This window comes from Zasmidium cellare (assembly GCF_010093935.1).
Source record: "Zasmidium cellare ATCC 36951 unplaced genomic scaffold M409scaffold_34, whole genome shotgun sequence".
NCBI lineage: Eukaryota > Fungi > Ascomycota > Dothideomycetes > Mycosphaerellales > Mycosphaerellaceae > Zasmidium > Zasmidium cellare.
This window is the reverse complement of record NW_022986978.1, coordinates 110,304-121,869: the sequence shown is the minus strand read 5'-3', so window position 1 is coordinate 121,869 and position 11,566 is coordinate 110,304. Positions and strand designations below refer to the sequence as shown.

The following is an 11,566-nucleotide window of genomic DNA, read 5'->3' as shown; positions in this document are numbered from 1 at the left end:
ACTTCCCTCCATTGCAACGATCTGAAGTGTCGCGCGACCTTGCACAACCAAGCCGTGGTCACGACCTGCAGGCAAGTCCTTTCAAAACATACCATCGCATCTCGAACTCACCATCGCCAGTCACATATTCTGCCTGCCCTGCGCCGACCGCCTCGAACTCACAGCACCCAAAGACGGCCAACGTAAATGCCCCGCCTGCTCCACATACCTCCTCAACACGGACGACGCGGTCGTGACTTCCCTCAATCCCAGCGAAGACTACAAGACGAGCATCCTCAGCGGCCTTAGTCCGACGATCATTATCGAATGCGCTGGGAGAGGGTTGCAGTTCTGGTCGTATCAGATGGCGCAGGAGATTACGTATCAGGACTACCTGGCGAGGAGCCTCAAGGATAAGTACGGCGTGCTGGGTGCGCAGCTGGATAACTTGGTTAGGGAGGCTGATGAGGAGAACAATAAGCTCATGGCGAGGATTGACGGTTTGTTATATGCTCTGATGGAAGCTGGCGGTTGCTGATGTGCTATAGATCTGCAAGCGCGCGAACAACACCTGGTGAACCAGATCCAGGTCTTTGAGACGAAGTGGAAGGAGAAAGACAAGGCGTTTCGGCAAATGGATGGCATGTATCGCAAAGCGAAAGCACAATTGCTCAATGGTGGCATTGAGGTTGCTGCTGAGCAGGATGCGGACCAAGTGCTGCACGCTGGCACGCAGTTCCACAGTTCTCAAGCCCAACATCCAGGCATGCGGCCACGTAGATCTGGCAGTCATGGCAGCGGCGGTCACGGGCAAGGACATTCGAGACCACCAAACGTTGGCAGCCAGTACTTGTCCCAGGGAATGTCAGCGCAACTAGGTCGCGCTACGGGAAGTTCTCGTGAGTGAATCCGCCCACGTTGTAAAACAGACATACTGACACACAATAGACACGATCTCAGCACAGACTCCATCTGGACAGCACCGGCAACACTTCCCACTGCCAACGTTCGGTAACTACAACGCAAGTATCAGAGATCCCTTGCGACGAGATTCGATACCGCAGGCCACACCACTCCAGCCGCGTCATGATTCTGGCCGTGGATTTAATTACCAAGGCATAGGTGCCAATATCAGGAGCAGTCGACCGCTAGTACCTGCTTCCAGTCACCGTGGGTACGGAGCTGTGAGGGGGAGCCAACTCCGCCAGTGAAGATTGCACGGGCAGCAGGAGCTCAGCAGTTGAGATGGGATGTTGAGAACGTATATCGGAGTATTGTCAGAAACATTTTTGGGAGTTGAAGGTGTGTAGTACTCGTTTGATGGACGCTTTGTATTTGATAGAACACAGATATCTTGTAGAGTTGCCTGTCGATGAGTGGGATGATGAACGACTGTGATTTCGTACGTAAAATTGTCTCACAGTTGTGAACTCAGATGAGCACTTGGCTGAAATGAAGACCAACATTCACCGTTTATGTCCTAGTGTAATCTGGACGGCATTCGCATGTGAACGTCCTGCGAGTGAAGCTTTGGGGCTCTTCGCGCCTGAGGCATCCATGCAGCTCGTCTCGACAACGCGTCTTCAACCGCTGCCTCGACCCGCTCGACAATAGCAACCAACAATAGCCGCACTGCCTATTGTCACTGCACCTCGACAATATGGCGTTTGGACGCTCCAACTCGCTGACCCTCAATACGGGCGCGACCAACTCTCTCTTGTAAGTACGCACACATTCCCTACTGTCATCCAGGGAAAACCAGGAAATTCGAACGAACGAAACCCCTTGCTTCAACGACAATGCGTCCCTTACGCAAGATGAACCGCTCGGCTGGGTACAGCGGCGACGAGGATGCTGAGCTGAGCGCGCCTCCTCTGTTTGCTGCTATGCCCGACGAGATCGCGAACAACGGCTTCGGTCTTTCAAACTCGAACAACATGTCGAACAGCCCGCAGCCTTCACCCGGTGTCCCAGGAGCTGGTCTCTTCGGTCCAGGCCAATCCGTCGGTAGCGTCGGCGCAGGCCGCCAAGGTGGACTCTTTCCCACCAGCGCACCATCGCAAAGAGTTGACCCCGCCGAGGCCCTCGCAAAGTTCAACAAAGCCGCGCAGGAAAATCGCAAGAAGAGAGAAGCCGAGGAAGGAGATACCACTGGACAGGACGGAAGCGCTTTTCGCAACGAGCCTCCGCTAACCAACAACAGCTCTCAGCAGCAACAGAACCAAACCGGCAGCAGCGGCCTCTTTGGCAGCTCTTCGGCCCAACCTGCGAACTCGACGACTGGAGGCAGCGGTCTCTTCGGCGGCACTCAGCAACAGTCTCAGCCTCAACAGCAGGGCGGCTTGTTTGGCGGTGCCAATCCTCCACAGCAGCAAGGCGGACTATTCGGCGGTACAAACAATCAACAACAGTCACAGCCACAACAACAACAAGGCGGCTTGTTCGGCGGTGCGAACCAGCAACAGCAGTCGCAACCACAACAAGGAGGTGGACTCTTCGGCGGCACAAACCAGCAACAGCAACAGAATCAGAGCAACGGTGCAGTATGCCGCATGTTCGGAGCACAACAGCCAAATCAGGCGGGTGGTTTGGGTGGCATCCTGGGAGGCGGAGCTTCGCAACAAACACAGGGCGGTGCAGGCGGTGGTCTCTTTGGCGGTACGAGTACACAGGCCAAGCCAAGCGTCTTCGCAGGCGCAGCCTCCGGTCTTGGAAACTCGTCGACACTGGGTGCTGGAACCAACATGTTTGGAGGGCCTGCTCAACCCTCGACCATTGGCACCGCCTTCGCATCTAACGCCAACCCGTCAGGACAGTCTCAGCCTTCACTGTTGGGCGCTGCACAACACTCCCGACTCAACCAATCTGCACCATTTGGTCGACTCAGCATGGGCCAGAGCGCTGCACCTTCCAACACAGTCGGTGCGGTCAAGATCGACGCCGACAGCTTGAAGCCCACCACACGTTTCGATGACTGTGTCGACCCAGTAAAGGACCAACTCGAAAAAATCGACAAGATGATCCAGCAGCAAGAATCCTTCTGCAAGCAAATCGAATCTTTTTACCCCATGCATGGCGAGAACGTCGAATCGATCGCACCCGACGTCGAGTACATCAAGAACAAGGCGGACGACGCAGAGCAAGCACTCATCTCCGACGCCCAGGGTGTCGAAGCCCAGCGCAGAAACGCCGACAAAGATACCAAGGACCTTGAGCGCTGCCACCGTGTCATCACCAACCTCACTCTTCCACAGCCATATCAGTACTCTGGCAGCGTCGGCATGGGCGGCCTTGGCAGCATGTATGGCTCTCAGCAGCGTCCACAGCAAGCAATGTTGACCCCGGCCGGTGAGGATCCAAGCAGCTACGACATGGACCTGATTGGCAACTACTTCGTTCCAATGGCCACGGAGCTTCAGAAGACGGTCAACGACTACGCCAAGACACTCACTGAGATCGAGAGCCACATGCGCGTCATGGAGAGCTCGGCAATCGCTCAAGCACAGCAGCTCGCTCAGCAGAAGAACGGCATGGGCGGTGGTCAAATGAGCAGTGAGGATACAGTCAGAGAGTTGGCAGACACTCTTCGCGGATTCGAGCAGAGCATCTTGGGCGTTGCTGGTGTCGTTGGCGAGGCTCGCGAGGGAGTCAATGAGTTGGTGCTTGGGCGTTTGGGTGGAAACTTGCCATGAGAATCAGTGCACGAGAGAACTTCATTGGTAGCAGACTTTCCTGACTGCTTGGCATTGAAAACCGGCGTTGATGAGAAGGATACCCATGAGAAAGGACTGAAATGCATGAGCGGAGGCGTTTGCTTGTTGTACTACTACTGCTGCTGATACCGCATGGCACTGTCCATAGCGAAGAGTCGTCTTCGAGACGCTTGCTTTGTGAAGAGATGAGATCAACAATTGCATGTGCCCGAGTCTCTTCACATTTCACGTTGTGCGTTGTGGCCACGCTCCTGAACAGAAATGTGGATCCCGCGCTCGGATCAACATCCGCTCTCTCACTTCACCTCTCCCTATCCTCAATCTCCCACACTCCAAACCCTCACTTTACCACCTCAAATCATGCCCGCAACCAACGACAAAACCCAATGGCTCATCTACGCCATCGCCTCCGGCGGCTGCGCAGCGCTCAACGGCGTCTTTGCGAAACTCACAACCACGCAATTGACCACGACTTGGGCGACGGGGATTTCGCGGTTCTTTGGGATGGAGGGGCCGAGTGTGGTTGTTGAGGGGGGTGTTCGGGGTGTGAGTTTTTCGTTATGTCGTTATGTGCTTTGACTTGTTGTGGTGGAGTGGGATGAGAGGTTGATGGCTGATGTGTGGTGACGGTAGTTCTTCTTCGCGATGAACCTCGCTTTTAATGCTGTTATGTGGTGAGGACCCAACAACAACCACGAGACGTACGCGGAGGGTGTTCACAAGACAAAGACTAATCAATATGATTTGCGATTGAAGGGGCCTCTTCACGCGCGCCCTGACGCTCGCGAGCAGTACGGTTCGGGTGAGCGTGATTAATACGAGTGCGAATTTTGTGGTTACGGCGCTGTTGGGGGCTATTATATTCTCTGAGGACTTGCCTGGTATGTTTACCTCTCCCCACTTACTTCGTCGTGCAGTGTGGTGTGCTGATGGGTTGGTTTTGGGTATAGGACTCTGGTGGCTTGGCGCCGCTATGCTCGTCGCTGGGTCGGTGATTATCGGAAGGAGGGAGGAGGGAAAGGATGTTGGGACTGCTGGGACGGCAGGGAGTGAGCCTACGGTGTATGTGGACGAGCCGGATGCTCCTCCTCCGAGTGTGGGTAGCCTGAATGACACAAGTGCGAGGAATGGCGCTTACGAGGATAGCGACGAGATCGAGATGGAGCCCAGGGAGGGCGACGACGGAGGGCGCGGTAGATGAGTGTGGAAAGGCGTCTTGATGTGCCAGAAGTCCGCATCGAAGAGTATGATCAGTGGAAAGCCACGAGCCCGGGACCATTGCGATCATAGGCATCCGTGTGCTGGAGCACGCAAGATCGATCTCAAGATATGGAACGTCAACGGTGGAGGGTTTGGTAGATGAGATGGCCTCAAGATATCGACGTGAGTGCTAAGCAATATGCTCATTGCCCTGCAGAAGGTATCTGACCCTGACGTGAAGAAGACATCCGAAGACAAGATGCCGACAACAACCCGTTGTCGCCAGCGCGGGCTCTGCAACGACTTCTCTGGACTACGGCCACGATCGTGTTACGGAGAAGACTGTTAAGAGGGAGCTCAAAGCGTATGTATTGATTCGTCTTTTGTTGACCGCACACAATTGGAGATCGATGGAATGTTCGGAGAACGATCAAGATCATGCGTCCAGACTTGGCACAAACGGACGAAGGGACTAAACGCCAATCTCTCAATGCGCGTGCACATGCAGCCCGAGGTAGACGCTCAATGCATGTGACCAGTAACGACACGAAAGCATACCGATACTACTGTGCTCTACAACCTCTGAGAATCAGACACCGAATCATACCCCTGAAGTGATCACTCTGACCTCTCCAGACGTAGCAGCGCCATCTCCCCTCCATCCATCCCCTAAGTCATCCATCAACCGCCTTCACAGGTATGAAGTCCACCGCCCCATCCACTCCCCCCTTCACCCTAAACGCCCCTCTAGCATGCCCAATACACCCCTCCTCAGACACAAACACCACATCCGCCTCCCCACTCGTCCAGAAGACCTTCCCAGGAAACCTCTCACACCCGAACGGCATCCTGAACACCCCACCTCCCAAGCCACAACCCGCTTTCGCCAACTCCCTCTCAATCCCCCCTGCCAACCCCTTCGCCCACGCATAATCGAAATACCTCGAAGGTCGAAAACCCCAGACGTGCCTCACCATCCCGGCCTTCGCAGGCCCGATGGCTAGCAACCAAGGCGCGATGGCGTCTTTGAGGGCTGTGAAGAAGACGTTTTCGCCGTAGAATATTGGGAGGGCTTCAAATCGGATCTGGCGGCATGAGAACAGGAGGGCCGGTTCGATGAGGCGGTTGTAGTGGAGAGTTGCGCCTTGGGCTGCTGTTGAGGGGGCGGTGGAGCGTTCTGAGATTTGGATGGCGGTTGGTTGGATGAGAGTGAGGGTGTAGACTTTGTTGCGGAGTTCGGGTGGGAGGGTGAGGAGGCGGTTGGTATGGATGGTGGTTGCCATGGGGGCTGATCGTAGCGGAGCCGTTGGCATTGAGGGGATTTTGAAATCGAGCCTGCTGCTTTCTCGTGTGGAATGTTGCTCTCCAATTGGATTCTTTTTGTTGCTATCAATATGGCTTATGATTCGATATTTCTGGGGGAGGTGTGTTCAGCCTCGATTTGTGCGACTCTGATAAGGAAACTGCCAGGGCTGTAGCCGTATGCACGGTAAGCGATCCGTCAGCCAGCGTCAAGTAGACATACCTTCAACGTGGGCGAGAGAAGGAACAGAGTACTGAAATGTAAAGTATCCAAGACTGGCGAAGTGGCTCTTATCTCTCAACTGCACAAAATCCCGCAATACGACCGCCCCGTAGTTACACCGCGGACTCCGCCTTAACCGTCTCCAACTCCCCAAAACCAAAACCAATATCATGCTCCCATATGCCTCATGCTTCATACAGCCATGTCCATTACATCTCCAGCACGTCCTACTCAAGGTCCCTGAATCTTATTGTCCCCCGCCACGGCCTGCTGATACGATGGCGGCACCTCCTCACTCGAGCCGCCAGCCTTTGGTGCCTGCGCGGGCTGTGGGACAACACCCTGCTGCTGCGCCGGGAACTGCGAGTTCGGGGTGCTGTTGTTCACGGTTCCATAGCCCCTCTGTGATGAGCCTCCCTGTTGGGGTGCGTATGCGGGTTGCGACTGGACGTAGTAGTAGGTGACGGTGCCGCGCTCGGCGTCTTGTTGCGCGAGTTGTTCGTAGGTAGGTTCGGGCGTTATGGCGATGATGTACCAGGCGTGGAGGAGGCCGGGAAGGAAGCCGAGACCTGGTGTTTGTTAGCAGACTGGGTGCTGTGGTTTGAGAGAGGGGGGCGTACAGCATAGGGCGATGTTAATGAGGGAATCGGCGCTGCAGATTCCCCGCTTTACCCAGACGGCGATGGGTGGGAAGAGGATGGCGATGAGGCCGAGAAAGACGTCGCTACCGCACATGGTTGGTTTTGTACTGTCGCTGGTTTTGGAATGGTTGTGGGCGGTTTCGAGAGGTAGAAATAAGAAGGCAATAAGTGGTAGCCTGAAGACGCATGCTGAAATGACGCCGAACCCGAAGCACAAGTGGCGGCGGCTCGGGCCGACCTTTGCGCGAGTGAATCCGCATTTCTAGTCCTCCGTACATCAAACACGACTTCACATGAAACAGCCTTCCAATCCAAAGCCCACCAAAACTCCCAGTCAACACTGAAAATAGCCATGCTAGCAGACAGACGTCGTCTCAACGCCCCTCCAGGCGGCACAGCACCACCAGTCTTCGCCTCACTTCCCGAAGCAAAACTTCAAAGACCAACCCGAACACGAAAAGCAGACGAACACCGCAAGATCTTCCTCCGGACAGGCGTAGTCCCATCAGCGAGCGGCAGCGCATACTACGAGATCGCACCTCAAGACCAAATTACTCCAAAGCAAACTCTGGTTCCTTCGTCTTCGAGCTTGAAAATCACATGCACTGTCCACGGACCTAGGCCATTACCGCGGAACGCGGCGTTCAGTTCAAATCTCCTCCTCACTACGCATGTCAAGTTCGCGCCTTTCGCGACACGGCAGAGGAGAGGATACGTACGGGACTCGAGCGAGCGGGATCTCGGCGTTCACTTGGAGACGGCGTTGAGGGGGGTGATTATCGGCGATCGGTGGCCGAAGAGCGGGTGCGAAGTTGTCATTACGGTGTTGGAGGGCGAGGAAGATGGCTGGTGGGGCGACGCTCAAGAGGGAGGGAAGGCCGGCGGGTGGGGGATGATGAATGTTCTGGCGGGGTGTATTACGGTGGCGAGTGCGGCGCTTGCTGATGCTGGGATTGATTGTGTGGATCTTGTTTCTGGAGGCGTTGCGGCGTTGACTGCGGAGAGGGGTGGTGAGGGCGTGCTTGATCCGTGTCCGTCGGAGCATGAGATTAAGGCTGCTTGTGTGGTTGGGTATCTGCAGTCGAGGGATGAGGTCACGGAGATGTGGATGAAGGGAGACGCTGGTTCGCAGTCGGAAGTGCTCATCGATAATGCAGTGAAAGCTGCTGTCTTGACGAGGACTGTGCTCGCTGAGGCGGTGAAGGAGGCTACCGAGATGAAGATTGGGAAGACTCAGGATGCAGATGTGGAGGCGGCGAGTGCGGGAAAAGGCAAGACGAAGGAGGTGCAGATGACGGAATGATGCTGCGAAGGAAGCGAATGGAAGGACGTCCAGGCATTGGCCACTCATGCGACACAGTGTGGCCCAGAACATTGAGGTGATCGAGCCGATGCATGTGCGAGACGACCAACTCCACAAGGCTTCAGCCTACTTGGCACGTTCATCCAGGGAGGCAGTCGAAGTCGAAGAAGACACGACAGACCAAAAAGGACGTCAAGTATTCAGACTTCTTACATCGACACAACGTTGTCGCCGAGCGAGTCCAAGCGAAGACCACGCAGGCCCAGTATGTACGAGATCAAGCCAAAATCAGCCACGAGAGATGGCCGAGCCAGCAAAGAGCGAAGAGCCTTCAATCACTCTACGCCACAAATCCACCTCAAAACTTTTCCCACCAATCCTCCCAGCAAACCTCATCCTCACAACGCACCCCATCCACCCCCGGCACCTCCCTCAACTCCCTCTCAATCCTCTCCCTCACCTCCGCACTCGCATTAAAAACCTTAAAAGCCAACATACTCCCCCGCCCACTCGTCCCCGTCCTCGGCAGCATCTGAATCGGCGTCCGACTCACAACACCACAGTGCGTCCGTCCGTACGGCACATCTCCCAAAATCTGGTGCAGACAGGTCAGGGCGCCGTGGAAGTGGCGCGAGATTTCGGTTTGGCCGAAGGAGGAGGATTTGGTGGTTATGAGGAAGCGTGTTGTGTTGCAGGCGGGTTTGGGGTGGGTGGAGCTGGGGAGGTGGCGCCGGCGGCGGAGGATGGCTTCTCGTGTGGTTGAGGTTTGTGAGTGGGATTGGGATGAGGGTGAGGTTGTTGATATGGGTCGGGATTGTTGTCGGGGAAGGTCGGCTGCTCTGGATATCATGGGCCTTAATGTGCTCATCGTTTGAGAGGCATTGCATATGGCTCTCGCTTTCGTATGGAGATTTGCTGGTGCCATGGCCGTGGATGTCTCTCTCAATCAACCGCCAAAATTTTTTCGACTAATGCAATGGTCGCGACAGCAATTCAGGGAAACTTTTCACCGGACGTGTGCGTGAAGGCCGAACTCTTGCACAATGGTATGTATGTATATAATACTTTGCAATCTGTCGATCACTGAGTTAGTCACAGAAGCCATTGAAGAGTCATATGATTCGAGCATCGACATCACAAATTCCACCCGGGAACTGCGCTTACATCGTTCAATGATTCTTTGGCAAGTATCTCTTCGTCACTGCTTCTCGAAAGAATACTCCCTCCTAGATTGCACAAGTAGTGCTTCATCCACCACATACCACAACCGCACAAATCTCCTCTCTCCCTGCAAAGTCCGCGGAAACTCGGTGTCGACACATCTTCTTTCGTTTCAATTTTCTCCAAGTGCGTCACTCGTGCTCTATAGCGCTTCCGATATTTGGCCGTCCTTGCGTTGTCTTCGGGGTCTTGGAATTCGCCGCTCTCGAGAACTTCAAACAACTCGAGCATTCGCAAACGTCACATTACAAGGACGACCAGTGCTGGCCAGAGTGTTTCCTGATCTCAAATACACTTACTATAACAGGCAAACCGACGGATCTCACTTCGTACAACACAACGCGTCGTACAACACAACGCGTTAACCCGAAGATGACCGGAGCAGAGGATCATCCAACACCGTTTCCTAATGAGATCCGCGACGATTCATCCAGTGCTACAATAGGCTTCTTGTTGCCTTGCGAAAGGATCCTTGTGCGGATACGACGAGCGAATGCGAGATTCTGGAATATATCATCAGCTCGACAATGCCTTCAGTCACGCAGAGCCGGTGTTCAAGGTGTTTCGCAGCCTTGGCTCGAGTGCAGTTTCAACTGCATTCCTTAATTGCATCGTTGAACTTTTGTTTAAAACAAAAATAAAAATGGCACCAGAACCTTTAATTCCCGTCGGCGAAACGCCCTTTACGGATGAGAAGTTCAGGACGGAGACGTTTGTGTACAAACATGTCGAAGACATCCCTATCCACGTAGACGCGTACATCCCGAAGCAGCGTCGTGAGGATCGGAAACATCCTCTCTTCGTGTTGATCCATGGAGGCGCTTTGGTGAGCCACCCCGATCTGTCCTATATCAAGACATCAGCACACCTGAAGAAGAAAGGAAAGAACACTGAGACATCCATAGGTCGACGGAGCCCGCAACGTCCCCTCCATGACCTACGGCCCCTGGGCGGCAGCTTACACCCTCGAACACAACGCCATAGCCATCTCCCCCGACTACCGCCTCTGCCCCGAGACCAAATCCCCCCAAATCGTAGAAGACCTGCTTTCATTCTGGGAATGGCTCCACTCGAGTCTTCCCTCCCTCCTCGCTGCCCAAAAGATCCAACTCGACCTCGACCGCATCATCGTCAGGGGCGAGTCCGCCGGCGGCTGGTGTGCGCTGCATCTAGGCCTGCGCTTCCCCACGCAAATCCGCGCTTTGATCCTCGCGTGGCCGCTGACAGATCCAGGAAACGAGCACTTCGTCAAGGGGAATGGCGGCAAGCCCATCCTGCCAGGTGTCCTCGACATCGTCGTTCCCGAGGAGACTTTCCGGGCAGCCTATCTGGAGGCCACAGAGAGCGGAGCAGCAGGACAGATCGTGACAGGCTCGCAATTGGAACGCACACCGCTCATGTTGGGCCTCATGAACTACGGGAATGCGGTCGAATTCATGGGCGATTACGAGGAGACGTTTCCCCTGCGGACGATTCGAAAGGGTTTGGCCGGCCTGCCGTCGTTGGTGTGGGTCTCTCAGGGCGAGGATGATTCTGTCGTTCCGGTGAAGCATTCGAGTTATTTCGTCGATATCGTGAGGTCTGCGTATCCGGATACCAGGGTTGTGCTTGACGTGCGTCCCGGGGAGCATGGGTTCGATGATGCGGTCGAGTATAGCGATCCTTGGTTGCAGGAGAGGTTGCAGATGGTTGCGAAGGTTTGGGTTGGATGAAGGGTCGATAGAAGGGAATATTTCCATACTTTTTGATCCCTGAAATGATAATTGCTGTAGACCACACTCGTTGCCATCATCGCCATCAGAAGAAACAGCGAGACATTTCAGCCCCTTCGACATCCTAATAGAAGGCATGTACGGCATCCCCGGGAGTTTGTGCGGAGGTATAGGGCTTTGTTGATGGTGGGTTTGAGGGCTTTTGTGGTGGTGGGTTTGGGGGTGATGGGGCGGTGATTAGGGGAGGGAGTATGGTTGATGGGGAGGATGAG

At 54.8% G+C, this 11,566-nt stretch overlaps 6 protein-coding genes across 6 annotated transcripts; 4 read left to right on the top strand and 2 right to left on the bottom strand.

The window, feature by feature from the left end:
• Positions 1 to 1,639: 1,639 nt before the first annotated feature.
• M409DRAFT_37384 (uncharacterized protein) lies at positions 1,640 to 3,671 on the top strand (the record flags this gene model as incomplete). Its single annotated transcript, XM_033810721.1, has 3 exons — positions 1,640 to 1,698; positions 2,183 to 2,331; positions 2,587 to 3,671. The coding sequence occupies 3 exons, from the start codon at positions 1,640 to 1,642 to the stop codon at positions 3,669 to 3,671; spliced, it is 1,293 nt and encodes a 430-aa protein (XP_033663533.1).
• Positions 3,672 to 4,052: 381 nt separating this feature from the next.
• On the top strand, positions 4,053 to 4,889 carry M409DRAFT_68947 (uncharacterized protein; the record flags this gene model as incomplete). The annotated part of the gene is made up of 5 exons (XM_033818059.1): positions 4,053 to 4,238; positions 4,326 to 4,366; positions 4,449 to 4,573; positions 4,643 to 4,788; positions 4,839 to 4,889. The coding sequence occupies 5 exons, from the start codon at positions 4,053 to 4,055 to the stop codon at positions 4,887 to 4,889; spliced, it is 549 nt and encodes a 182-aa protein (XP_033663532.1).
• A 677-nt stretch (positions 4,890 to 5,566) lies between these two features.
• On the bottom strand, positions 5,567 to 6,175 carry M409DRAFT_26883 (uncharacterized protein; the record flags this gene model as incomplete). Its single annotated transcript, XM_033808319.1, has 1 exon — positions 5,567 to 6,175. One exon carries the CDS (start codon positions 6,173 to 6,175, stop codon positions 5,567 to 5,569), a length of 609 nt encoding a protein of 202 aa, XP_033663531.1.
• A 473-nt stretch (positions 6,176 to 6,648) lies between these two features.
• M409DRAFT_68946 (uncharacterized protein) lies at positions 6,649 to 7,152 on the bottom strand (the record flags this gene model as incomplete). Its single annotated transcript, XM_033818058.1, has 2 exons — positions 6,649 to 6,986; positions 7,038 to 7,152. 2 exons carry the CDS (start codon positions 7,150 to 7,152, stop codon positions 6,649 to 6,651), a joined length of 453 nt encoding a protein of 150 aa, XP_033663530.1.
• A 258-nt stretch (positions 7,153 to 7,410) lies between these two features.
• M409DRAFT_26881 (uncharacterized protein) lies at positions 7,411 to 8,361 on the top strand (the record flags this gene model as incomplete). Its single annotated transcript, XM_033808318.1, has 1 exon — positions 7,411 to 8,361. The coding sequence occupies one exon, from the start codon at positions 7,411 to 7,413 to the stop codon at positions 8,359 to 8,361; it is 951 nt and encodes a 316-aa protein (XP_033663529.1).
• Positions 8,362 to 10,225: 1,864 nt separating this feature from the next.
• M409DRAFT_26880 (uncharacterized protein) lies at positions 10,226 to 11,294 on the top strand (the record flags this gene model as incomplete). Its single annotated transcript, XM_033808317.1, has 2 exons — positions 10,226 to 10,408; positions 10,488 to 11,294. The coding sequence occupies 2 exons, from the start codon at positions 10,226 to 10,228 to the stop codon at positions 11,292 to 11,294; spliced, it is 990 nt and encodes a 329-aa protein (XP_033663528.1).
• Between the last annotated feature and the right edge of the window lie 272 nt (positions 11,295 to 11,566).